Source organism: Myotis lucifugus, unplaced genomic scaffold, assembly GCF_000147115.1.
Source record: "Myotis lucifugus unplaced genomic scaffold, Myoluc2.0 scaffold_1170, whole genome shotgun sequence".
In the NCBI taxonomy this organism is placed as follows: domain Eukaryota; kingdom Metazoa; phylum Chordata; class Mammalia; order Chiroptera; family Vespertilionidae; genus Myotis; species Myotis lucifugus.
This window is the reverse complement of record NW_005872218.1, coordinates 36,035-63,131: the sequence shown is the minus strand read 5'-3', so window position 1 is coordinate 63,131 and position 27,097 is coordinate 36,035. Positions and strand designations below refer to the sequence as shown.

Below are 27,097 nucleotides of genomic sequence, written 5' to 3'. Positions count from 1 at the left end.
GCTCAGGCTTCCTAGTACGCAGTTCTGAACCCAACCTCAGTGGAAAATTGGGAAACTGACCTCAGTAGAGCGGCAGATGCTGCCCCATGTACCAATGTCCACGACATTCAGAGTCCAGAGCTCAGGAATGTTCAGGCACCAGGCCAAGGCTCCACACTCTCCTACAGAGTTGGTCTCCAAATTTACAAATCCTGACAGATTGCCTATTCCTCAGTATTCGGGGACCAAGAGGGTGCTTAGTTCTGGGACACACACACACACACACACACACACACACACACACACACTCTAGATCTAATGACTTTGGCTGGGATTAGAAGAAAAGCAGACACAGGTGACAATAGGAAGAAAAAGGAGGTTGGAGGCACTACTGATAAGTGATATTTCTCCTCCTACTTTGTAGCTACTACCCACATGAGCCTGAACATCGCTAAGAAGCACATGCTGCAATAATCCATTGTGCAGGCAGGAGAGACAGGCCCTAACAGGAACAATGACTTATCCAGGATCAAGAAGAGGTAAGAAGGAGGGGTTGAATCTGAACCCAGGTCTGTCTCCTCAGGTCTCAGACCCTGACTGCGCCCAGACTTTCTAGGGGGCTGTGGAGAGCATGTGTTGGTGTCACTGTGTACACTGTTGGTATTCCATGGAGAAGGTGGGTGAGCAGTCAGCAGCCCACAGGACTATCTATAGCTGTTATTAGGTCAGGGGAGTCAGGGGAGGCAATCCCAGGAAGTGAGGTCACTTCCTAATAGAACTCGGAACCCCCGTAACCAGGTACCCACTTTCTAGCAACTGCCCAACCGCCACTCACTTGGCAAGAGACAGTTGACAGTTCAACATGTTCTCTTGTTGTGTTCCCAGTTATCCGGGCTCTGGTTCCCGGAGACCCTGCAGGGAGAGTTGTTCCAGATTCTGTAGACGGTTCAACACGCGTGCCCGACATCTCTGGCCGTTTTCAAGAAGATCCCCTCAGGTAAGAGAACGTGGCCTGGGTCAGACCCTTTACACCAGGCCAGCCTCCTCTGTGGGCCATCCCTGTGCACCCACATCCCTCCCCTTCACGTGGTGGGAAGAGGGACCTGAAGGGAGAACCGCGGGGCAGGAACAGATTTCAGGGCAGTGGATCACCTAGAGGTCCTGCTGTGATCACAACCAGGGCAGGGCAGGCAGGTGGAGATGGGCTTCCAGAGGGGTCCCTTATCTGTGCCAATGGGAGTCCTAGCCCTCAGGCTGTCCCGCCTTTTCCTCCAGTGGAGGTCTCAGCAGATCACACAGTGTGCGTGTCTGGAGTGGAGGGTCACAGGGTCAGAGAACCTACAAAAACAGGGCTCTGAGGCTTTCCCTTGGTGACTGGGAACTGTCTTTACAGAGCTCTGCACAGGAGGCTGGACCGGAGCCGACAGATGGGGTCCTCAACTCCATGCCCCTGCAGGAGGCACAGATACCTGATACACCCACAAGTATGCAGCATGACCTCAGGGTGAGTATAGCTGCCCAGTTGACCCAAACTCCAGAACCCCAGGGAGTCAACGGGACATGGGTTCCAGAAGGATCCCTGCTACTCCCCTGAGATCCCTCCTAGCGTCCAGTTTTTAAGGAATCTGTGTCCCCGTCTCCTGCAGGTCAGGATCTAGGGGTCTCCCCGGGCTGCACAACATACCAGGAGGGGGAGCTGTTTTCAGGGCAGGCGATCCATCTCTTCACTGCTGTGGGACCTGGACCTTATAACCTTCTGTTGCCATGACAACGGTGCCACCCTGGACATACCACATGTGCTAATATCAAAACCTTGCACCCCAGGAAAAGCCTCTGTGTCTCATCTTACATTGGGATGTTCTGTCAGAAATCACACGGGTGACACTGTTAATACAAGCATGAGCTCTCTGTCCTCTGCTAAGAAAATGACCTAAGATACTAATGTGTTTCCTATTCCTCACCTGCAATTCTACTTTTCCTGCCAATAACCTTTTATCAATGTGAAAAACTTTCAAAGCTGTGAAAAAGTATTGTGTTTTTTTGAACCAACGTGTCAATAATTGCGGGCGAGCAAAATCTCAATGGGTTGAGAGAATACTCCGGAGAATGATAATTTTGCAACTTATTTTATAAGTTACAAGCAAAGTGCAGACTTATGTGGGTTCCATGAAATCCATGGGTGATAGATTAGGGAGAGAGGAGAAAGCAAAGTGGGGAAAGTTCTGTGATTGGATAAACGGTAAAATGATAGGCACATACTTCTCTTACAATGGTGGATGTAGGATAGTTTCAAGTCAACAATGAACTCAATAACAATGAGGGGATTTGTGGTCTCCATAGAGCACAGAGAGGTGCCTGTGCTTGTGTTGTCCAAAATAAGGAAAATTCCTTTGATAATTTAAAGCTATGTTATCAGAGATACAAAAAGGCCGTACACAGGCTCAGTTACGGTAAAGATTGACCTTTGTCAGGGAAGATGCCAGACTAGGACATGACTACCCACCATGAGCTCCTTTTAGTTAGTGTTTTAATTTCAGACCATCCTTTGTAATTACTGAGGTTGCATGGCCTCCACGCAGGACTTCCCTGAGCTAGTCAGGTTAGCATGGGGCCCCTATTTTCGTCCACACATCCTCCTCTTGTTCATAAATTAATACAAATTATGCATTGATGATCAGTGTTTGTATTTTGTCTTGCTAAACAATGGACCATTGGGGATGAGCAAGACTATAACCTTAAATGGCATTCAAGGTGGAATTACTATTCAAAATAAAAAGACAGGAGAATGGGAGGCCATGAGATCCTACATGTCCTTGTTAAAAAATATTCTGTATCAATTTTAAATTTTGAACTACCATGTGCAGAGTCCTCTTGCTGCTTGTCTTAAGTTTTGGTATTTTGCATCTAGTATAACATTTACATACCAGGAACAAAAGCAACAGCATTAAAGCAGTAACACCATTTAGGAATAAAACATGTCTAGTGCTAGACTGAGGGGACTAAGCATCCCAACCAACCAAAAATCACTTTCCATGTATTATCATAATTATTTATTAAGCTAATTATATGTTTTCCTTCTTCATCCACTGTCCCTTGTACTTATGCTATGTTTGGCCAGATGAATTAAGACTCTCTACTCTTTCGTTATCATAACTGATCATCAGAACGTCATTGTCTAGTAGGTGGGAAAAAGTAGCAGGTTTCCAAATTCAACTTTTCATATTTAATAAGGGAGGGGTCTGGGGAGATAGTTATTGTTTCCATTAGAAAACCATAAGGAGGGTAATAACTATATGAAATCATCTGATGTACATTTAATCAATAACAATGAAGTGATGTAAGAACAAGGTTTGAGCAGCAGTAATTTGTCAGCATCCAGGCCTTGCTGACTTCTTGGGGAAGCTGTCGGCCTCCATGGCCAGTGATTTCTCATCCTTGAAAAGTCTTCAATGTCCATGGTGGATGGAGGCCAGTGTCAGAGACAAATGTCTATTTGTGGTTAGGCCTCTGATAAGGTAAGGTCCTTTTTAACACGTTGGAGAGAGCCTTTAATGAATGTGTTTCAATAAACAAAAATCTCCTGGTTATAAGTTTTGGTCTTTGAAGTCTTTGTCTCTTGGGAGTACTGTGAAATGAATGTCACTAATTTATCAGTCCCTATAACCTTCTTAGTGAGTCATTGATAGTAATGTAGAATGTCTGCTTCTAGTTTTCCTTACATTTTGAACACAAAAATTTTAAAAATCAGCAGTATTTTAAACAGAGTCATAACAGCAATAATCATCTTCACTTCATTAAGTCCCAAACCCATTTTTTTTGGTTTATCCTGATTATTTGCCAGTATTTTCATAAATTCAGTTATTCCTTAGAGTTCTGTATTTCTTCATTCAGTTCAAAGATGTGACCTGCTTAGAAACCTTAATTTAGAGTAAGGCAGAGTTCTTTTCATGAATTTTTCTAAAGATGTAACATATTTGAAAATGCAGTAGAGTAAAACAATAACTGTCTATGAATGACAAAACAAAGTGGCATGGTTATAGATTTGATTATAATGCAATTGATAAAAAACTTTGTTTGTTTAGTAAGCTTTAACATTTTAAGACAATAATTTTTGGAAAATAATAATTACTGTAAAATGAGAGAATAATATAAAATATATATATAAGTATATGTATATTTAGATTCAATACATAATTTCAATATAGAAGAACAAATAATATGTAAGATTTTAAAACATTGTCCATGGCTTCTTGTATTGAGCATTGGAAATAATTCATAAACTTCCAATGTTTGCCGTAACCGGTTTGGCTCAGTGGATAGAGCGTCGGCCTGCGGACTGAAGGGTCCCAGGTTCGATCCCGGTCAAGGGCATGTACCTTGGTTGCAGGCACATCCCCAGAAGGGGGTGTTCAGGAGGCAACTGATCGATGTTACTCTTTCATTGATGTTTCTAACTCTCTATCCCTCTTCCTTCCTCTTTGTAAAAAAAAAATCAATAAAACATATTTAAAACAACAACAACAACAACAAAAACTTCCAATGTTTGTGCCACAAATATCTGGAGTCCCACTGCCGGACGCCCTCACAGGGAACCATCCCTCTTGGCTGGACTGGTGTCACTGACAAGTGAACTGTTACCCCTGAGAGCTTCCTATTTGAACTTTTCTTTGAATCTTGGTGGGTCCCTCATACAGCAGGTTGAAATCTCTAGAACATCCATTGTAATAAAAGCATATGTACACAAATAGATCAGCCATTTTTATTTTTTAATTTAGCTAAGCTTCCCATGTAATTTCAAACATATAAAATAGGCCTAATTTAGTTTAAAAACATTCCTTTAATAAGGATACAGAATAAATCCTTGAAGTATTCCAGGGCCCATTGGAATTAACTCAAAGTCATTCTTTTGTTTAAAACAGTGGTTCTCAACCTTCTGGCCCTTTAAATACAGTTCCTCATGTTGTGACCCAACCATAAAATTATTTTCATTTCTACTTTATAACAATAATATTGCTACTGTTATTAATCATAATGTAAATATCTGATATGCAGGATGGTCTTAGGCGACCCCTGTGAAAGGGTCGTTCAACTGCCGAAGGGGTCGAGACCCACAGGTTGAGAACCTCTGGTTTAAAACGTCTCTTAACCTGGAAACTTTGTGAAGGTTGCAAATATACATACACAAAAGCTTACAGCCTGGACTTTTTGTAAATCGAAGTAAAGCAAACACAGACTTATGGAAATAACTCTGAAAGACATTAATCACACTTAGAAACATTTTTAATATTAAATATTTAGTCCAGAGTACAGAATTCGCCTTAATTTACATAAGTATTTAATCTTTTTAGGCCAATAAAAGACTATATGCTAGTAATGCCATCTGGAGGCTGAAAATTCACCATACATATCAGATAGCTGAACACATCACATACAGACCATACACATAATTTGAATTACTAATTTTTACAGAGAAAATGCAAGAATTTTTTTATAAAGTTAAAACTTTCACAAAATTTTATAGCCTGCGCCCCCTTTTACAAACCTTTTCTCAACTTTCACAAACCTTCTTACCCATTCAGAAATAACTCTCCTTACAGAAACTTACATTTGTCCTTTTCCTTCAAATATGACTCTCCATACCTCAAGCCTTTTATTATCACAACTATATAATTTCTCCAACTTAACTGGAACTTTTAATTCTTAGGAGCCTTAATTTCCCCAATGATAAACACAAAAGTGAACAACCAGCATTCCTTAGATTGATGTTAATGAACATATTTTAATCACACTCTCACTTCCAAGAAACACATCTTCAACAAAACACAAGTCATTATATCAACAGCTGCAAATCCATTTTATAAACCTTCTGTATTAAAAAACCCAAAAGCAGGTGAACTTGTCTTGCAATAAATGTTTCAGTATTTCATGTTATTTCAAAATACCTAGTTATTCAATAACTTTCATTAAAATGTACTAAGTTAGAAAGAAATAGTTGAAATAAGCTAAAGTGATTTGTGTAGGTGGATGAGGTATTTTTTTTCTATTGGGATCAGACATACCTTCCAGAGATTTGTATTTTTATTTTAAAAAATGAACTCAGGTATTTTCACTTCAAAGGTTCTGGGACTTTGGTTGCATGAAGCCAATCCTATATAATAAAAGGGTAATATGCAAATCGACCTAATGGCAGAACAGTCACTATGGTGCACACTGACCATGAGGGGGCAGACACTCAATGCAGGAGCTGCCCCCTGGTGGTCAGTGCACTGGGGGGCGGGGCGGGGGGGAGGGAGGCAAGGAGTGGGCCTAAGCCATGAGTTGGACAGCCCCTGAGGACTCCCAGACTGCTAAAGGGCGCAGGCCTATCGAAGGGGACTCCCCCCGCCCCCCAGTGCACGATTGTTGTGCACTGGGCCTCGAGTTATCTATAAGTTTCTGAAATGAATTAGGGGGGTGGTTTGGGGAAGGTAAAAGGATTTGGTGGGCCTTGAATTGCTTCTGCAGGCAAACCTGTGGCCCCTTGAAAACTTCATTCGTAAAACAAGGATAGTCATTTTCAATACCCCAGGGACTGGGTTGACACCCAAATGTTGGCAAGGGACTGACAAATTCATTCGCCCATTTTTTGAATGTTTCCTTCTATTTGGGACCATTTTTCTAGCTTCCAGAAAGCACACACCTCTGAGAGGTATAAAGGCTTTCAGGTATATGAAACCTCTGTCCATCTCCCTTGGGAATGAAAAACAGGTTCTAGCTGCATGATAGTCTTAAAATTAATGGTGCCAAACCTCTCTATTACACACTTTATATTGGGACCAGGTAGGTGGTGTAACAAAAGAAGATTGGCTTCTTTCTTGAGTTTCTCAGGGTCAGGTTTCTCCCATTTGGTGAATATGTACCCCAAAAGAGGACTCTCAAGTCACTGTGGGCTTGTTCTGCATCTATAGAGAAACATATGAGCTAGCCCAGTGTTAGAGACATGTCTGCATGTCTGTGAGCTGTCTGGAGACATTCTGAGTAGGGAGGGTACCCTGGTAAGCCATCTCTCAGGCTCTGGTGGAAGATACTAATAAAGAAAAGATGATTACCAAACCTTCGGTCAGTCTCAAGGTTAGTTTCCTCCTGGAAAGTTCCTTTAAAATCATTACTTTCCCTTTTGGTTCAGTATCTGGTTCATTTATTCTAAATATATAACTATTCTGGGAAAAGCATATGTAGGCATCACTGATTTCATATAAAAGAAAAAAAACCCTCACCTATCAGGTGAATTGATTAGCAAACTATATATATATATATATATATATATATATATATATATATATATATATATATATCCATAACAACCCCTAGTTGAAAGGAAACAGGTTTTGATTAAAAAACAGACATTTTGTACAGAAGGTTTAGTCTGATGGAGAAAGCAATTAGTGAGTGCTGTTAAGAAAAATAAGATAGCCCCAGTATCTACAGGAGCCTTAGTGGCTTCCCTTTTTAAGATAATTTCAAGTTCTCCCAAACTAACAGTGAGAAGGGGAAACACCCTTGGAGCAACCCTATGCTTCTTTTGTTTGTTTACTTTTTCTAAATCCTATTTCAGTTTCCTATATCCCTAAAGTGGGCAGACTTCTCTATAGGAGTTTTCTTACAACCTTATTTAGTAATTCTCTTCCTTTTGGTCCCAGAAACCAGGAGTATATTAATTGCAATAATTGCAATAGCCAGGATTACATGTTCTAACAGTTAAATTTCTCTGTGAGCCAATCAGGGCCATAGAGAAAATGGAGAACAATTGCTGACTCCTTTCTGGCTGAGAGCAGCTTTTCTCCAAAGGGAGCTGGTAGAATTCCTATTCTCATTTTCCTTAAGTCAGTAGGGAGGGGTAGTGGAGGAGACAGAAGGGGAAGGAAGAAGGGAAGGGAAAGAACATGTCTGGTCAAGGAAGCTCAGAGAGGAAAAGATGTAGTGGACGTGCTATAGAAGGGGGAGGATGGGGTGTTAGCATTTATTCGCTTCAGGAGAGTTCAGAGATAGTCTCTACAATTTCTCATTAATTTATTTTTTAAAAGAATTTTCTGTGCTTCTCCTTAGAAGCTTCTAATTTCCAAATCAAGATATGCTTCCTATTCAATCATTTTCATTTCGGGGCCAGCATATTGCTAGTTTTCTTTTTTTCCTGCAAAAAATTTATTTATCTTGGCCATTTTTCAGTTGATATTTTCAAGTTAAATCTTGCCATTTCTGTAAAGCACTTGCAAGAAAAGGCTTCTTATCAGGGGTTAATGAGGGCTGGGGTCTGGGAGGTCCCAGCCCTGGAGGCACAACTTCCCATGCTAATTAAGGGTGTGTTTGTTTTTATTGTTATTGTTGTTATTTTATATTTGCAGAATCTGAGCAAGTTTTCTAGGGATGTTATGGAGTAGGTGGAAGTGTGCTGCTTCTAGGTTGAGCTCCATTATGCTCACACCCCTCTTAGGTGCCTCAGCTTCTCTCCCAATTATCTAAAGCGACCTGAAGGCCTCTAGCCAGTTTGGCTCCATGGGTAGAATGCAGGCCCTGAGAGGTCCTGGGTTTGATTCAAGGTGAAGGGCATGTACCTTGGTTGCAGCTTGATCCCTGGCCCTTACTGGAGCGCCTGGGGGAGGCAACCAATCTATGTCTCTCTCATTCTCTCTCTCTCTGTATCTTCCCCTCCCTTCCTCTCTCTCTAAACCCATGGGGAAAATATACTCGAGTGAGGATAAATAAATAAGTAAAAATAAAAACCACAGGAAGGGCTAGGAACGCTGGTGGACCTAACCTTATGGGCTCTCCCCCGGAGGAGCCAGTCAGGTGAATTACAGTTGAGTTGGAATTTCCCTATGGGGCTCCTGCTTGGCGTGAGGAATGACCTCTGACACCTCCGCAAAGATTCTTAGTTGCCTAAGAACAACCGAGATTCGGGTCAGAAGGAGGATGTGTGCCTTCGGAGCGGAACAAGTTCAGCTCTCACTTACACAGTGAAGGTTTTTTGCTCAGACTCTCAGAAAGCAAATCCAAATGAAAACCCAGAGTCAAAAACCAGCCACCCATGTTTCCTCTTGTCTCTCCTTAGCCTTGATTCTGTCAACGCTTAACCTTAGTTCCACCTTGGGGATTTGAAAATACAGCTTAACTAAAGTCGAACCCTCTATCACAAGCAAAGGAAGGTTCTGGATTCAAGAGACAACTTAGCCAAATTCACCTGACTGGCAGGGAACTGGTGGCCCAACGGGCCCTTTGCTGGATCCTAGCACCGGTCTGGGTCTGCAGGGAGGTCCTGTGTGACCGTTGGAATCCTGCCGCAGTAAGCCAAGTAAATATCCATGTAGGCAGCATTCAACCCTGTGCAGAATTTTTGTGAGTTTATTGGCGCCCAACTGTCAACAGTGGCCGGAAAACAAAATCTCACTGTATTGAGGTAGTGCTCCAAGAATGGCAGTATTGCACCTGCTTTTACACATACAATCAAAAGTGGAGATGTATGTGGGTCACATGAAATCCATTGCTTAGGGAGGCAGGAGAAAGCAAAGCAGGGAAATCTCTGGGATTAGATAAAAAGTAAAATGAGAGACAATGCCTCACTTATACAGGTGCTCACAGGATAGTTAGCAATGAACTCAATAGCAATGAGCAGCTTTGTGGTCTCTGCAGAGCACAGAGCAGTGCCTGTGCTCCTAGTTGGTGAGAAAAAGGGAAATTCCTTTAACATTCCAAAGGTATGTTATCACAGATGCCAAAAGACAACAGACAGGCTCAGTTAAGGTAAAGATTGACCTCTGTCAGGGAAGACACGGGCCTAGCACATGGCTACACACCATAAACTGTGTTTAGGTAACAAGTTTTAACTTCAGGCAAACTTTGTGGTTAATTTAGGTCTCTGAGTTTGAAAGGCCACCATGCAGGCCTTTCCTGTGCTAGTCACAGATGAGCGTGTGACTATTTGTCATTTACTCTCTCCTTCGATCACTTGTGCCCCACCTCTGTCCACCAATCATGTCCCTCCTCTGTCCCACCACAGGGGGAGAAACCATCAAGTACCTGTTCGCTGGAAGCAGCTGCAGCTTCCTCGCCACCTGCGGGCCTGGCCCGCTCGCCCACTGTGCCCAACACGCCAGTGCCCATGACTTTCTTCTCTACCTGGGAGGTGGACTGCTCCAGACCTAGCAGCGTGCCCAGATTGTGCAGCTTCACTGTAAAGAAGCTGGTGGTCGTGAAGGAGCTGGAGAAGGAGCTCATCTCCATGGTGATAGCAGTGCAGATGCAGGGCTCCAAAGGCATCTTGAGATCCCACGAGATTGTGCTGCCCAGCAGCAGACCAGTGGAGATTGACCTGGCACTGACCTTCTCCCTGGAGTACCCCCACTTCCTCAAGAGAGGAGGCAACAAGCTGCAGATCATGCTGCAGCAGAGGAAGTGCAATAACAAACAGACAATCCTGGGCTACAAGACACTGGCCACAGGTGCCATCCACATGGCCAAGGTGATGCAGCGACCCCCCGACTGTGGCCAGGTGCTGAGCCTCAGCAGCAGGATCCAGGGGTCCTCCATCACGGTGGCTGAGATCTGGATCTCCTCCCTGTCCAGTCAGCCCATCGACGACGAGGATGGCAGCATGCAGGGCAGCCCCAAGGCCAAGTCCATGGATAGCTACATGGAGGGGAAATCTGAAAGCTTCACTGAGCTGGACACCAGCTACAATCTCACACACAGGCAGGACCTGGAAGAAGCTGACTTTGACCTGGAGCAGCCCAAGAAGCAGCAGCGATGCCTGCAACAAAACTTGAAGCAAAAAGTCATGGCACTGCTTCCCAGGTCCAACATGTCAGAAGAGGTCCTGGACTCAGATCAGGACCCTACAGAGCATGTTTCTGAGGTGGAGGAGGACCTGAACCTTCTCTCTGACATCCTTGAGAATCCCAGCAACAGTGTCCCAGACATAGAGGACCAAAGCAGCATCCTCAGCAACACCAAGCCCAAGACCAGACAATACTTTGATGGTCTGGAACACTCCAGCTGGCAGACGGAGACGAGGAGCTTACACAGTGCCCGGAGGCAGAAGGAGCCTCCTCGGCCAGCCAACATGCCCATGAAGACCCAGGGCCCAGGCGGTAAGCTGTTCAGTGGCAATGTCTCTGATTTGATGGGCTACAGTACCCCAGGCACCGCCGAGGTGGTCAAGAGCTGGATCTTGTCCCTATCGAGCCAGACTGTCGACCATCTGGACAACGCCATGCCGGCCGGCACCAGGGCGGAGGGCACGGATAACTTCTCTGAGAGAGAGTCTGAGATCGTCTTCTCTGAGCTGAAGGTCAGCTATAATGCTGCCCACAGGCATGACCTGGACGAGGATGACTTGGACCTGGAGAACCCGATAGGAAGGAGGAGATCCACCATCAGGCAACAGAACTACCAGCAGAGAGTCGCAGAGTGGCTGGGCAGGTACCAAATGACGGTGGAGGTCCTGGACTCGGAGCAGGAGTCTGAGGAGCAAGTCCCTGATGTGGACAAGGACCTGGCCTTTCTGTTTGAGAGCGTGGTGTGCCCCAGCGACAGTGGCTCAGACATGGAGGATGATGACCGCCTCCCAACCCCTCCCATGCCTGAGCCCATGACATATTCTGAAAGCCTGTCCAGCCCAGATATGGAGGAGGACGACAGAGTCCTCAGGACCCACAGGCCCAGATTATACTGTGAAAGCCTGTCAAGCGACAGTGACTCCGAGTGGGTGGCCCACAGCATGCCCAACCTTGGGCCGCAGCCGGCACAGCCTGGGGACAGCCCGGAGGCAGGGACCTCTGGCCAGGACATGCTCACTAAGAGGCGCACCACCAAGACCGAGTCTCTGGTCATCCCTTCCACCAGCTCCAAGGGGAAGCAGCCCGCCCGCCGGGGCTGGAGCAGGTCCCTGAATGAGTCGTCCAACAGCCTGGTCAAGGAGCGCTGTCCAGTCCCACAGAGCCAACTGCAGGACCCCAGGAAGACTGTGTTCGACCAACTGAACCACAGCCTCATCTCCAACGACTATCTGCACAAGAACATCATCCTCATCAACACCTCCGACAGGCAGGGGCAGTGCCTGTCGGACGTCCTGCAGCAGCACACGCTGCCCGTCGTGTGCACCGGCTCCATGGTGGATGTCCAGGAGGCCTTCAGCTCCATCATCTCCTGGATACAAAGATACCGCAACTGCAATACCGAGGCCACAATGCCAGTGAAGATCGCGGTGGCGGGGGACCAGCAGTACTTCAGCACCGTGCTGCGGGTCTTTGTGGAGCAGCTGTCCCACAAGGCCCCAGACTGGCTTGACCACATGCGCTTCCTGGTCATCCCGCTGGGTTCCCACCCCTTGGCCAGGTACCTGGGCTCCATGGATTGCCGCTACCACAAACTCCTACGGGACCTGGCCTGGTGGGAACTGTTCTACCACCTGGAGGCCCCGGATGCTGTGCAGAACATTGTGTTGAAAATCAGAGAGTACCTCACAGGGGCCAACTGTGTCCTCCAGCTGCCCATCGCAGAGGCCATGCTCATGTCGAAGCCGAAGAGCCCGGACGAGTTGTCCTCACAGAAGTTCATTCCCTTTGTGTGGGCAGTGAAAGTTGGAAGAGTGGAGCCAATTTCAGCCACTTCAGGAGACCCAGCTGAAGCGGTCCCCTCATGCTCCAATGTGCTTCTGTCCACCGCCAGGGAGGCCACACACAAGCTAATTTCCTTGTCGTCAGTGAGTGGGGGCCTGTCCTCCCCCGGCCAGAGTGTGGGTGCTGAGCTGATGGAGTTGCAGGTGGATTACTGGGAGGCAGCCCAGCCCACCAACAGGAAGAGGAACGAGGAGAAGGGAGACCTGCCTGCCACCAAAAACACACTCCGGGGCACCTTCCAGTCTCTCCAGGTCAGCAGGCTGCCCAGCAGCGGCGAGGCTGCAGCCGCGCTCACAATGTCCATGACTGTGACCACCGAGGAGAAGAAAAAGAAGGTGATGTCTTTGTCCAAGAAAGACAAGGGCACGGACTTGGAGTCCAAAAGCCAGTGCATCCAGGGCATTGGCCGCTTGGTCTGCTCTGCCCAGAACCAGGAGCACAGGCAGCGGGTCCTCATTGATGGCGTGGAGTGGAACGACGTGACGTTCTTCCAGCTGGCAGCCCAGTGGTCCTCCCACGTCAAGCACGTCCCTGTCTGCATCTTCGAACACAACAATTCCACCTTCTAGCCCCGCCCCTCCCCCTGCCCTTCACCCTGCCTGGGCCAAGCCCAGGAGGACCCAGCTGCTTTTCTGTCAACAGTTCAGTTTACTATAGACACAGACCGTGGAAACACAGAGAAACTGTTTTGAGTTTGAATGCGCTCACAGCCTGGAACCTAAGGGGGTTGCCCTCACTGGGACCCCCAAATGGTCTGTTCAATAACCAGAACACTCCGGCAGGTGGGAGGTCAGGACATCATAGTTGAGATGGAGCATCATGGAAGGTGTGTTTTGGCCTCAGGACCCCCAGCACTGTCAGTGAGAAGGGTTCTGGCCTTGGAGACCTGCCCTTCCTGGGAACCAGGGCTCAGCTTAGCCCTGGGAGCTGGCACCAGCTTGTGTCCAGACTCAGAGCTGGGCAGACAGAGGCAAAGGGCTGGGCTCCCATTGGAGTATCTGCAGCACGACACGGAGGCCAGCCAGCCCAGCCTTGGACGCCAGCTGCCAACCAACCAAGTGGCCCCAGCACCATCCACTTATGGTTCCCAATGAACTCCGGTCTCACAGGGCGAAATAAAAAGAGCTGTATGGTGCAGATCACACAGGCACACGGGCTGGACAAACCAGTGCCCTCCTCGCTGGGCAGCGACCCACCTTCGTCCCTACCTCTTCAGGTTATCAAAGACCATTTGCTGCCACCCAACGGTTGTACCAACTATTTACAAGGTGAGCAACCTGCCCCTCCACAGCACAGTGATCATTTGGCCCCTTGCTGGCTGTGAACTCTCAGATCACTGCATCCCTCTGAGTGTTTGTTTCTAAGAACATGAGGTGAATCAAGGAGCAACATCATAGGGTTTTTGTTGGGAACTGTAGGGTGTTCCCCTAAAGCTTTCTCTGGGTGCCTGGACAGGGGATAGGTCTGCAGCAGGGGCTGTGGTTGTGCTAATTGTTCCTTTCTCTTCCTCATATGTGATTCTTTCGGGGCCCAGGGCTAAGCTCTTGTCTCATGTCATAAAGTGACTGGAGGTTCTGTTATGGGTCCCTGTCCTGGCTGAAGCCAGAGCAGAAACCCCAGGGGTGAGCAGTGGGGCCCAGGGTCACCCAACTATCTGTGATGGGGCTGGTTTGGGCTCATTCATTCAGCAAATATATCAGAGTCTTCCAGGTACAGACACGTCTGTAGACACTGACCATAATCCAGTGCACAGAGCAAACCACAAGCCTGTACTGTAGAGCTTCCCTCTAGTCGGGAGCGACTCAGTCACACTAGGCTGCACAGACTCGGAGTGTCCACAGGACAGCTGATGTGACATCCTCCGCGCCTCCTCTCCCTGTGGCTGCATCTTCCCGTATTGTGAAGAGGAAGGTGAACCTGTGTTCCAGCAGCAAACGTGAGTCGCTTTTGGGTCAGAGCCGTGAGGGGAGTATGGGGACTGTGAATTCAAGGTTCTGGCAGAACCCTGGATGCCACACATGGTGGGATTTCTGCAAGAGGACAGAGGTCTGAGGGCTCCTCATAGAAAAAGGACAAGAGTCAGAGAGCTGTGCATGTGGATTTGGGTGGTGTGGGAGAGCAGTGGGAGCCCAAGGGCAGAGTCAGCCTCTCAGAAAATTCATAGCTGTCCAATCCTAATCCAAGTCTGCCTGCAGCCCTAATCAGGGATCATGCTCACTAATTTGGTAGCACCTCCTCAGGGCCAGCTTGCCAAGTGTACCCAGCCCTGAGGGAGTTGAGTTTCAGTGGGAGGCAAAGAACCTCACAGGGGAGCTAGAGAGTTATGCAGCATGTAGGTGCTAGAGCCAAAGTTTGAGGTGATAGGAAGGCCCTGGGAAGCCAAGGACAGAGACAGAATTCATTTGTTTGCTCATTGGTCAGCTATTCCTGGAGCACCTACTGTGTGCTAATGAGTGGACATGAACAGAGTGGACACCACCCTCCCTGTCCTCATGGAGTTGACATTTCGGTGGGAAGGTATGGGAGATGGACTGGGGCACTGAGAGAGCATGTCAGGTTCCCCTGAAGAAGGGGACAGGTGGTTCCCTCATTGATCCAGACTCTCAGTTAGGAGGGCTTTCTGCCAGCCCCTCTTGGGTTACTACGCACTCTCTGTCAGGACTGCCAGGTTGAAGGTGGACAAGGAGTAGGTCTGGCTTCTGGATGGGCAGGAGCAGCAGGCACAGGACCCCAGGCTCTCTGAGTGGTGCTCTGGGAGTGCCATGTGGAAGGAAAGGCCAGGCCTCAGACTCTGCTTTCAACTTATCTCTCTCCCCAGGGCCATCTCCTGCATCCTGGGCATCGGGCTGGACCAGCACCGCCAGAATTTCCCAGCCTGATGATGCCGTTGGCTTCCATAGAGCTCAACTTCCCAGTCTCCCACCTGCCAAAGCAGGCCCAGTGCCTCCATTCACAGCGGGAGCACCTGAGCCCACTGAGGCCGAGACAGGAGGAGGAGGAGGCCTCTGGGGGTGGTGTGGGTGAGTGTGCCTTTGGAAGGCACACAAAAGGCAGTGAGGGTGGTAACATGTCCTCTTCTTGCATCTACAGAACCAGCTCAGGAAAACCCTCAAGAGGCAACGCCACCCTAGTGGCCTCTCCAGAACCAGAGCCGGATCCAGGCCCAGCTTTCACTGAACTTCAAGAGGCAGACGAACCACCTGCAGCATTGGAGCAACTCACCCCAGTTCCTGCGAGGCCTGTGGTGCCAGATCCCGGGCCACAGCGCGTGTCAGCAGCCACGGCAGAGAGGGCGCCCCCCTACCCCCATTTAGATGTAGTGTTAGAAGTTTTCCCTTCATGTTACATATACTTATAATTTTACTATACTTTTATGATATTTAATAACATACAGTGTACTGTTGAAAATATTTACTGAAATACTACCAAATATTACCTTAATTTAGACTCTATAAAATTTAACCCTATAAACCCTCAGAGCTTTGAGCAAGTCTGTTTTTCTGGACCCTTACCCACCCAGGGAGAACTGTCCTCACCTTCTCCACCTGTCCTTCCTGGAGCCAGAACTCTGCTTCCCAGGCAGCGGGCTCCACCCTGTGCCCAGACTCAGAGCTGGTTGGCTAGAGGCCAAGGGCTGGCCTCCCATTGGGGGCATCCTGAGCCTATCATGGAGACCTGTCAGTCCAGCTCTGGGCCTCAGCTGCCAACCAGCCAAGTGGCCCCAGCACCACTCACTCTGGATTCCAAATAAACTTGACCCTCAGAGGGAATATATATATATATATATACCTTGCAGACTGCCCAGGAACATGGATTAGATAAACTGGTCCTATCCTTGGTGACTAGCTTCCTGGGCAGCTTCCCCACCTTGGTCCCACCCACCCTTCTGTGTTAATACAGAACATTCGGGACTAACCAATGTGTGTGGGACCAACCACATACCAGGCGAGCCCTGCCCCTCCACAGCACAGTGGTCACTCAGCCACCTGCTTGCTGTGAGTCTTCAGGTCACTGCACCTCTCTGAGTGTTTGTTTCTCTGAACATGGGGAGAGCCTAGGCCCAGCCTTATGGGGTTATTGGGAGGGTCCCCCTGGGAAAGGCCCCCTGGGAACCTGGACACTGGAGAGGTGTGCTGGAGGGGCTGTGGTTGTTCCTATTGGCCATTTTCTCTTCTCCTTAACCGAGCTCCTGCCTTATTTGTGATTCTCATGTCTTAGGCTAAGCTATTTTCTCTTTTGATAAAGACGTTCGAGATTCCATTAGGGGTCCCTTGTCCTGGGTGAAGCCAGATTAGAAATTCTAGGGGTGAGCAGGGGGACCCCAGGCTCACGCAACTATCTGAGATGGGGGTGGTTTGGGCTCATTCATTCAGCAAATGCGCTGCCCCAGGACTGCATTCCAGCACTTCCTTCTAGTCAGGAGTGATTCAGTCTCACTGGGCTGCACAGGCAGGTAGCGTCGACATCACAGTCGATGTGACTTCTTCCTCAAAGTATCGCTGACCTACACGTAATGTGAAGCAGAAAGTGGATCTCTAGACCAGCAGAAAAAGTGAATGGGCTTTGGATGAGAGCCTTAAGGGGAGTATGGGGACTGTGACTTGGAGAAGGTGGCAACACCCTGGGTCTGCAAGATTTCTGAAAGAGGGCAGTGGTCTGAGGGCTTCTCCTCGCAAAAATGGAAGGAGTCAGAGAGCTGTGCATGTGGAGTGGGTGGTGTGGGGGAGGCGGAGGGGATGTGGCTGCCCACACAGAGAAGAGCTCCCAGAGGCCGGGCTTAGGCAGGAGCACAGAGCCGCTCAGGTCAGTGCCCAGGGCCTGCAGTCTGGAGGACGTCCTGGGGTGGGGGCTTGAACTGGGACTTCAGTGATGGAGATGGGAGGTTCCTTCCTTGGAAGGCACACAAAGGCAGTCATGGTGGTAACATGTTCTTTTCCTGGATCTACAGAAGCAGCTCCAGAGCAAGATCCAGAAACACCTAAAGAGGAACCGCCAACTCTGGTGCCCTCTCCTGAGCCAGAGCAGCCTCCAGGCACAGCTGTCACTGAACTTCCAGATGTGGAACCACCTGCAGCATTTGAGAAACTCGCTTCAGCTCCTTCAGAACCTGAGGTCCTAGATCCTGGGCCACAGCGTGTGTCCACTGCCAGGACAGAGAGGGCTCCCTCCCCTCCTTTATATGAAGTTTTAAAATATTTGTGTTTATCATATACATGTTTATAACTTTGCTGTATTTTTCTTATACTATTCAGTAACATACAGACTAATTAAAGAAAATGTAATGAAATACTCTTAAACATAAATTTAATTTAGATTCTATAAAATTTAACTCTACAATCCTTCAGAGCCTTGAGCAAGTCTGTTTCTTCTGGGCCTGCGTCGTGTTACTATGAGTCATAGTTTGGGAATAATTAGTCTCTCCCGAGCCATCTGCTCTAAGGATGTGACTTTCTGGGGCCCAGGACAATGGGACTTTGGGGGAAATTGACCGACAAGCATTGGGGCAGGGACCCTTTATGTCAGGGCTGCCCCTGGGAACCCACATTTCATTTAACTTCATCTCCCACCAGCACATGGACAAAGCATGGTCCTAAGCGCCCCCTGGTGTCCACGTTGCAGAATGCTGTAGGGGCTAACCTGCAGCAGGCAGTTCCTGAACCCTGACTGCCACCTGCACCTGGACAGAAAGTCCACCCTGCTCCACGCGCACTGAACAGCATTCTGAGCATCTCCTCTGTTGGCCCACAGCACTGAAGAGGGGACAGGAAATGTCCCAGGGCCCGGGGTCTACACTCATCTGCTCCACAGTCACAGCTTCCAAATCTCCCCTGGGGTCAGAGCTTCTCCCCGCCCACAGCCCCTGAGCTGTGGTTCAGCTGGGTTTTTCCTGACGCTCTTCTGTCTCACCAGAGCCCAGCAGCCATTCTTCCTGATGCCCGAAGGCTGAACAAGGTTGTGGAGACAGCCTGGTTTCTCCTTTTACATCAGTCCTCTTCGGTGTTCTGAACCCCCTGGTGAGGATGGACTGCAGCCTTGTACGGCACCCTCCATGGCACAAGTACACTGACTCAGGGCAAATGGGTATTCTCTGTGGACCACACCCAGGGCCCCTGCTCTCAAGGAGATCAGCCCTGTAGGTTGACACGGAGAGAAAGGAAATTCGAATGGAGTCTGATGAGACCTACCGCTGACCCTGAGGGCCATAAGCACTGAGAACGTGAGCCCATCGCGGGGACATTGCACAGGCTCTTTAGGATGCGATTCCTAAACCAGAAAGATGAATTAGTACTTGTCTGCCCTCTTCATCCTGATTTCACAATGGCAGCCGATGAAGGCCTGTGAAATTAAATGAGGTCTGGGAATCAGGGGGCAGGTCTACCTTAGAGGCCCATGGTGACGGCAGTGCACTTTCCCACACTAGCAATGGGCCTGGAGGGGCAGCCGCCTGCCTTGTGTGGAGCGTCTCCTTACCTTGGAAGCTCAGAACTGTGTTCTCAACAGAAGCTGTTTCCTATTTCAAATTACACTTTTCAGTTTGGCTCTACTTTGCAGGGTGCTTTCTAAGTTTCACAGCCATCCTCCAAACTGGAGGCAGAGGGTGTTAGAAATGAGGGGCTGGGGACTGAAGGGAACATGGAGAAAACGAGGGAGATATGAGGGCAGGCCCAGGGCCTGGTGTGGGATGACTGTGCTAGTGACCTATTGCAGAGAGTTACCCCACACTAGAGACTTAACCAACACACACTTATTAGCTCACCCGTCTGTGACCAGAAATCCCTTATGGCTCAGCTGGGACTTCTGTGGTCTCACCAGAGGCAGGATCTGTGTCACTGAGGGTCCGTGCTCACTCGGGGGAGGTGGTCTTTGGGATTCAGTTTGGATGGAAGGCCTGACTTCCTCTCTATCTGTTGGTCTCATTCAGTGCTAGATCATATCAGTCTCTCCAGATAGCTACTCACAGCACAGAGACTTATTCCTCAGTGGAGAGAGAGAGAGAGAGAGAGAGAGAGAGAGAGAGACCAGATCAGAGTGAGCAAGTGGGCAAGCAGCAACTTTTTAACACTTTTCAGTGTAGGAAGAGACCAACCAAAAAACTTGTAATCATATATACATAACCCAGGGACACAGAAAATAGGGTGGTGAAGGCCTGAGGAGGGGGGCAGGGATCGACTAGAAGTGATCAATGGGGAAAAATGGGGACATATGTAACACTTTCAACAATAACAATTTTAAAAAATAAATAAAATGGATTGCTTTAAAATTATTAATTTTTTTCAAAAAATTAGGAGAGAGAGTGAAAGAGAGAGAGAGAGAGAAACATCAATGTGAGAGAGAATCATTAATTGGTTGCCTCCTGTGCACCCGGACTAGGGATCCAACACATAGCCTCGGTATGTGCCCTGATAGGAACGGAACAGCAATCCTCAGTGCACAGGATGATGCTCAACCACTCTGGCCGGGCCAGGCACTGACTTTTAGAACCAAATCATGGAGGTCATGTTGGATCCATTTGCCATCTTCTATGACGTCACTACTGACACCCACACTTACGGGGAGGCACACATTCACACCACACGAGGAAGGTGGGGACCATTGGGAGTCACTGAGGAGAGAACCGGTGACCACAGAGGTCCATGCCTTGCCCAGGATCACAGAGGGTCAGAATGCAGGTCCTGCGATAAACCCTGCTGTGTCCTCAAATGTGGGGTCCTAGGTGCCCCCAGGTTTCCTCAGGGCTCTGGAAAAGGCTGGGCTGGTGGAATCGTGTGCAGACATGGGGATGGCATTGGGGAGACGGTGGGCACTTGGCAGCCTCTACAGTATTTGTCTGAAAAGTCGAGCAGATCTGGAAACACAATGGTGCACCTCTGTCCACAACCCACCTGCAGTGGAGAAAGCAGGGTCCCCTTATGCTCAGCTCACGGTTTAGTAGTTGTGGATCACACCCTCATTGGATAATTGGGAAACTGAAGCCCGGAGTCAGGCAGGGATTGGCCAGGGTACATGCCATTCAGAGCCCAGAGTTCAGGAATGTGCAGGCCTTCGAGGCCAAGGCTCCCACCTTCCAAAGAGTTGGTCTGAAAATTAGAAATCCTGACATACTGGGCAGCTCCTGCCTGTTCCTCTCTATGTGGGAGCCGTTTTGTTCTGGGATCCAGAAAGCGAGCTCTGGCATGTTCTCTCTCTCTCTCTCTCTCTCTCTCTCTCTCTCTCTCTCTCTCTCCTTCTCTCTCTCGATTTGATGACCTTGGGTGGGATTAGAAGAAAAGCAGACACAGAGGAGGTGACAACAGGAAGGAAAAAGTGGTTGGAGGCACTACCTACATGTCACTGTTCTCCTCCTACTTACAGCTCCTCCCTCACAGGAGCCTGAACAGCCCTAAGAAGCTCTTGCTCCATAACCCATTGTGCAGGCAGGAGAGAGACGGCCCTGACAGGCACAATGACTTATCCAGGATGAAGAAGAGGCAAGAATGAGGGGTTGAGTCTGTACCAAGATCGGTTTCCTCAAGTCTGGGACCCTGGCTGCACCCAGAGCTTCTAGGGGGCTGGGCAGAGGGGTGTGCTGGTGCCACTGTGCACAGAGAAGGTGTTTCATGGAGAAGAGGGGTCTGCAGACAGCAGCCCACAGGACTACTTGCATAGCTGTCATGAGATGAGGGGACTCAGGGATGACAATCCCAGGTATGAGGTCACTATCCAATAGGACTTGCAACCCCTGTAACCAGGCAACCACACCTAGCCCACCAGGCAGCTCACTTGCCAAGAGGCATTTGCCAGTGCAAGATGTTCTCTTCCTGTTTTCCCCGTGATTGGTGCTCTTGCTTCCGGAGACCCCGCAGTGAGAGCTTTTTCGGACGGGTCCGACGTTTGTTCAACCGTCGTCCCCGACGTATCTATCCACTTCCGAGCTTTGGGTCTCAGGTAACACAAGATGGCCTGGGTCAGACCCATTCAGGCCAGGCCACCTCTGTGCGCCATCCCTGTGCAGCCCACATGCCCTCCCCTTCATGTGTTGGGAAGAGGGACCAGAAGAGAGAAGCCTGGGTCGGGAACAGCTTTCGGGGCAGTGGATCCCCTAGAGGTCCCGCTGTGATCAGACCCCAGGACAGGGCAGGCAGGTGGAGATGGGCTCCCAGAGGGGTCCCTTATCTGTGCCAATAGGAACCCAGCCCTCAGGCTGTTGTCCCTTTTCCTCTGCAGTGGAGGTCTCAGCAGATCACACTGTGTGTGTGTCTGGAGTGGAGAGTCACAGGGGTAGAGAACCAGCAAAACAGGGCTCTGAGGCTTTCCTCCTAGTGACTGGGAACTGTCTTTACAGTCCCCAGTCCCAGTCCTGAGTTCTGGTTTGGAGATCCGAGAGGAGCTGACTGATGGGGTTCTCAACTCCATGCCCCTGGAGGAGGCACAGGTGCCCCATACATCGTCCAGCGTGCAGCACGGCTGCAGGGTGAGTACAGGTGCTGAGGTGACCCAGACTCCAGGGTCCCATGTAGTCAAAGGGAGCTCTGGATTCCTGAAGCTGCCCTGCTACTCCCCTAGGTCCCTCCTAGAGTCCAATTTCCAAAGGAATCTGGGGCCCGTGTCCTCCCCACAACCCACTCTCACTGTCCTGCCCCTTCCAGATGAGATGCAAAGTCACTGCCCACAAAGTTTTAGGAATATCAGAAGAGAGACTTTGTTCCATTTCCCATCATGTTCAGTCAAGAGTATTTTTGCATTTTTCTACAGATTTTCCCTTTTTAATGCCCATCTCCAAGTGTCCATGTTGGCCTGACAATCCTTACACACCATCTCCCACTCTTACACATCATCATGATTAGTGGGAATGCTTTTCCCGAAAGGACATGGGGCTCAAGGTACCAAGTCTGTTGCTTTGTCTTTGCTGCCCCAAAGACCACATCCCTGTGGCCCCTCCAGGTCAGGGGTTGGGGCCTCCCTGGGCTGCACAACATACCAGGAGGGGGACCTGTTATCAGGGCTGGCTATCCAGCTGTTCACTGTTGTGGGACATGGATGTGATCCCCTCCTGTTGTTATGTCAACAGTGCTGCCCTGAACACCCCACTTGTCCTAATAGCCAGACCCTCCCACCCCAGGAAAAGCCTCTGTGTTCCCATCTTAGAGTGGGATGTTCTGTCAGAAATCCCAGGGTGACCTTGTTAACACAGGGAGGTGCTGTCCATCCTCTGCTAAGAAATGACTAAGACACCAATGAGTCTCATCATAACTCACCTCCAAGTCTACGTTGCCTGCAGAGAACCGTTTCTCTTGTCCATGTAGAAAACATGGAAACCTGTGCAGAATTTTTGTGAGTTTATTTGAGCCAAATTGTAGACAATTGTGGTGAAGCAAAATCTCAACTGCATGAGATAATCTCGCTCCGGAGAATGGCAGGTTTGCACCTCATTTTACACATCACAATCAAACGTGGAGACTTGTGTGGGTCCCATGAAATCCATTGTTGATAGACGAGGGAAGCAGGAGAAAGCACAGCAGGGAGGTCTCTGGGCCTGGATAAGAGGTAAAATGATAGACACGCACGTCTTTCATTGAGGTGTGTGCGGGACAGTTAACAGTGAACTCGGTAACAATGAGGGATGTGTGGTCTCTGCAGAGAGCAGAGCGGTGCCTGTGCTCTGAGGGGTCTGACTAAAGAGGAAAATTACTTTGACATTCCAAAAATATGTTGTTATGGATACAAAAAGACAATAGACAGGCTCAGTTAAGATAAAGACTGACCTTTTTCAGGGAAGATGACAGCCTAGGACACCACTACCCACCATAAGCTGCTTTTAGTTAAAACGCACACACACACACACACACACACACAAACCCCACTTTATGTCAGACCATGCTTTGTGGTTACTTTAGGTCTCTGAGTTTGTAAGGCCGCCAGGTTAGCATGAGGGCCCTATGATCACTCCTGTCCCACCTCTTGCACCCCTCACTGAGTGCTTGGGGTACGGTCTGAGCTGCAGCCCCCAACCCACCTGGCAGTGTATGAGCTGCCTCTGATGGCATGTGCCCCCTCTCCCCACACAGGATGGAAATCAGACCCCCATCTCGGCACCCGCGGGCCTGGACAGCATGCCCGCCGCACTCAACACACAGGTGCCCATGAACTTGTTTTCCACCTGGGAGGTGGAATGCTCCAGCCCCACCTGCCTGCCCAGGCTGTGTAGCCTCAACTTAAACAAGCTGCTCATCTACAAGCAGCTGGAGAAGGAGCTCAGCGCTGTGGTGATCAGTGTAAAAATACAGGGCTCCAAAAAGATCTTGAGGTCGGATGAGATTCTGCTGCCCCCTAGTTGTCAAGGGAAGATCGACCTGGCGCTGAACTTTGCCCTGCAGTACCCTCACAACCTAAAGAGAGAAGTCAAGCAGCTGCAGATCCTGCTGCAGCAGAAGCTGCCCCTTAACAACCAGACTAGCCTGGGTTACCGGACGCTCGCCATGGGCACCATCAACATGGCTGAGGTAGTTCAGCGACCCCTCGAGGGTGGCCGGATGCTGAGCCTCCATAGCACCATCACGGAGGCACCTGCCCACGTGGCTGAGGTCAACATCGCCTCCCTGTCCAGCCAGCCCATCGACCCCGAGGACAGCACCCAGCAGCCCGGCCCCAAGGCCAAGTCCCGGGTTCATTACTCAGAGATGGAGTATGAAATATTCTCGGATCAGCAGGGCCGCTATGATCCCGGGCACTGGCAAGACCAAGAGGAGGAGGACGTCGACTTTGAGGAACCCAAAAAGCAGGGCCAAAGGGTAGGAAGATCGCCACTCATCACCTGGCAGCAAGATGCCAACGAAAAAGTGAGGGGGTGGCTCCGGAGGGTGCAAGAGTGGGAGGAGGTCCTGGACTCAGAGCAGGAGTCTTCGGATCATTTCCCTGAGGTGGTGGAGGACCCGAATCTGCTCTATGCCTCAATAGAGAACCGTGACAGTGGCCCATGAGAGGGTCCTCAGGACCGCGAAGCCCTGGCTGCGGCCATACTTGGAAGACCTGTCCCAGCCCACCTGGCAGATGGAGGCTAGACCACCCACAGTGCCAGCGCCAGGAGGAGCCTCCAGGTCCACCCAGGAGACGGAGAAGATGAGCCCCAAGCAAACAGCGGGCGCATCACGAAGACTGAGTCTCTCCTCATCTTCTCCACCAGATCCAGGGGGAGCAGGCGGGCTGCTGGGGCTGGAGCACATCCCCGAGGAGCTGCAGGAGGCACAGCCAGGAACAAGCGGGCCAACATCCTGGACAACAAGCACTGCCTCCACCTGCTGAGCCAGCTGCAGATACCCAGGGAGACGGTGTACCATCAGCTGAACCACCTCTCATCTCTGACAACCAGCTGCCCCAGAACATCCTCCTCCTCAGCGCCTCCAACTGGCAGGGGCAGTTCCCGCCTTTGTCCTGCAGCAACACATGCTGCCCGGGCTGTGCACCTGCTCCAAGGCTGAGGACCAGGCGGCCTTCAACACCATCCTCCGCTAGATACAGAGATACCATCATTACTATGCCCAGCCCTCCAACCTGTGAAGATCGTGGTGTTAGGGGCACAGCAGGACTTCAGTCTGGTGCTATGTCTCTTCCTGAAGCTGCTGTCCTACAACCTGTGCCCCTGTCCCCCTGGCTGGGCTACATGCACTTCCTGCTCATCCAGCTGGGTTCCCACCTCATGTCCAGTTTCCCTGTGTGCCCGACCGACTCAGCGCTGACCTCCCACGGGAGCACCTGACAGAACACGGAGGCTGGTTATCGAGCCTGGAGCCCACCTGCAAACCATCCCAGTGGCCCCAGCACTACCCTCTCGTGGTGTCCAATAAACTCCATCCTCACAAGGCAGAACAGAAGAGAAAAACCAAGGACCAGTGTGGTACTGACAACCTGGGCTCACTGACTGGACAAACTGCACAAATACCAGGTGCCCACCTTCCTGTCAGGGACCCCACATTTGTCCCCACCTTCCCGTGTTGTCATAGAGCATTTGCTACAACAGGTGTGGGACCAGCCTTGTTCCAGGTGAGTCCCTGCCCCTGCACAGCACAGTGGTCATTTGGCCACCTGTTTGCTGTGAATCTTCAGGTCACTGCATGTCTCTAAGTGATTGTTCCCCAGGATGCGAGGCCCAATAGGGTTATTGTAGGGTCTCAGTGGGGTGCCTTGCGTGCCTGGACACTGGAGAGGTCTGCGGGAGGGGCTGTGTTTCAGCCAATTGGTCATTTTCTCTTCCTGTTGACAAAGTCTCTGCCAAATTTGTGATTCTCCTCAGGGCCCAGGGCTAAGCATGTTTCTCATTAGATAAAGAGATTGGAGATTCCATTATGGGTCCCGGTCCTGGGTGAAGCCAGATCAGAAACCCCAGGGTTGAGCGGTGGAATTCAGACTCACCCAGCTGTCTGAGATGGGGCTGGTTTGGGCTCATTCACTCAGCAAATATATGAGAAGCCCTGCCGGGTACAGACAGGTCTCTAGGCACTGACCTTAATCCAGTGCTCAGAGCAGACCCCAACGCTGCACTCCAGAGCTTCCTTCTAGTCGGGAGCGATTCAGTCACACCAGGCTGCACAGGCTCGTAGTGTCCACAGGACACCCGATGTGACGTCCTCCTGGCCTCTCCCTATGGCTGCATCTTCCCGTATTGTGAAGAGGACGGTGGACCTCCGTTCAGCAGAAAATATGGGTTTTGGATCAGAGTCCTGCAGGGAGTATGGGGCCTGAATTCCAGGACATGGCTGAACCCTGGATCCCACTCATGGTGGAATTTCTGCAAGAGGGCAGAGGTCTGAGAGCTTCTCCCAGGAAAAAGGGCCGGAGTCAGAGAGCTGTGCATGTGGACATGGGTGGTGTGGGTGAGTGGGGACACAGTGAGCCCCTCAGAAAATTCGTACCATTCCACTCCTAATCTCAGCCCTGCCTGCACCCCTGTCCAGGGACCGTGCTCACTAATCTGGTAGAACCTCCTCAGTGGCAGCTTCTCTGTTGCTCTCTACCCATGGGAGTTAAATGTCAATGGAGGAGAAGAACCCCACAGGGAAGCTAGTGAATTAGGAAGCACGTAGGTGCAGGAGCCAAAGTCTGAGGTGTTAGGAGGTCTCTGGGCAGCCAGAGGTGCGGAAAGATTGTCTTTGTTCGCTCATTGGTCAGCTATACCTGGAGCACCTACTGTGTGCCAATGAGTGGCATGAACAGAGTGGACACAAGCCCTTCCTGTCCTCACGAAGGTGCCATTTGGGGTGGAGGGTAGTGGGAGGGAACAGGGACACTTAGAGAGCATGTCAGATTCCCTTGAAGAAGGGGGCAGGTGGCTCCCTCATTGATCCAGAGTTGTTAGGAGGGCTTTTTGCCAGACCCTCCTGGGTGATCAGGCACGTCTCTGCCAGGACTGCCAGGTTGAAGGTGGACAAGGCGTAGGTCTGGCTTCTGGATGGGCAGCAGCAGCAGGCACAGGGCCCGAGGGTCTCTGATTG

At 49.8% G+C, this 27,097-nt stretch overlaps 1 protein-coding gene across 1 annotated transcript; it reads left to right on the top strand.

The window, feature by feature from the left end:
• Positions 1-10,030: 10,030 nt before the first annotated feature.
• Positions 10,031-13,201, top strand: LOC102434161 (phosphofurin acidic cluster sorting protein 2-like). The gene is made up of 2 exons (XM_014449405.2): positions 10,031-11,167; positions 11,753-13,201. Exons 1-2 carry the CDS (start codon positions 10,115-10,117, stop codon positions 13,199-13,201), a joined length of 2,502 nt encoding a protein of 833 aa, XP_014304891.1. The 5' UTR covers positions 10,031-10,114.
• The last annotated feature ends 13,896 nt before the right edge of the window (positions 13,202-27,097 follow it).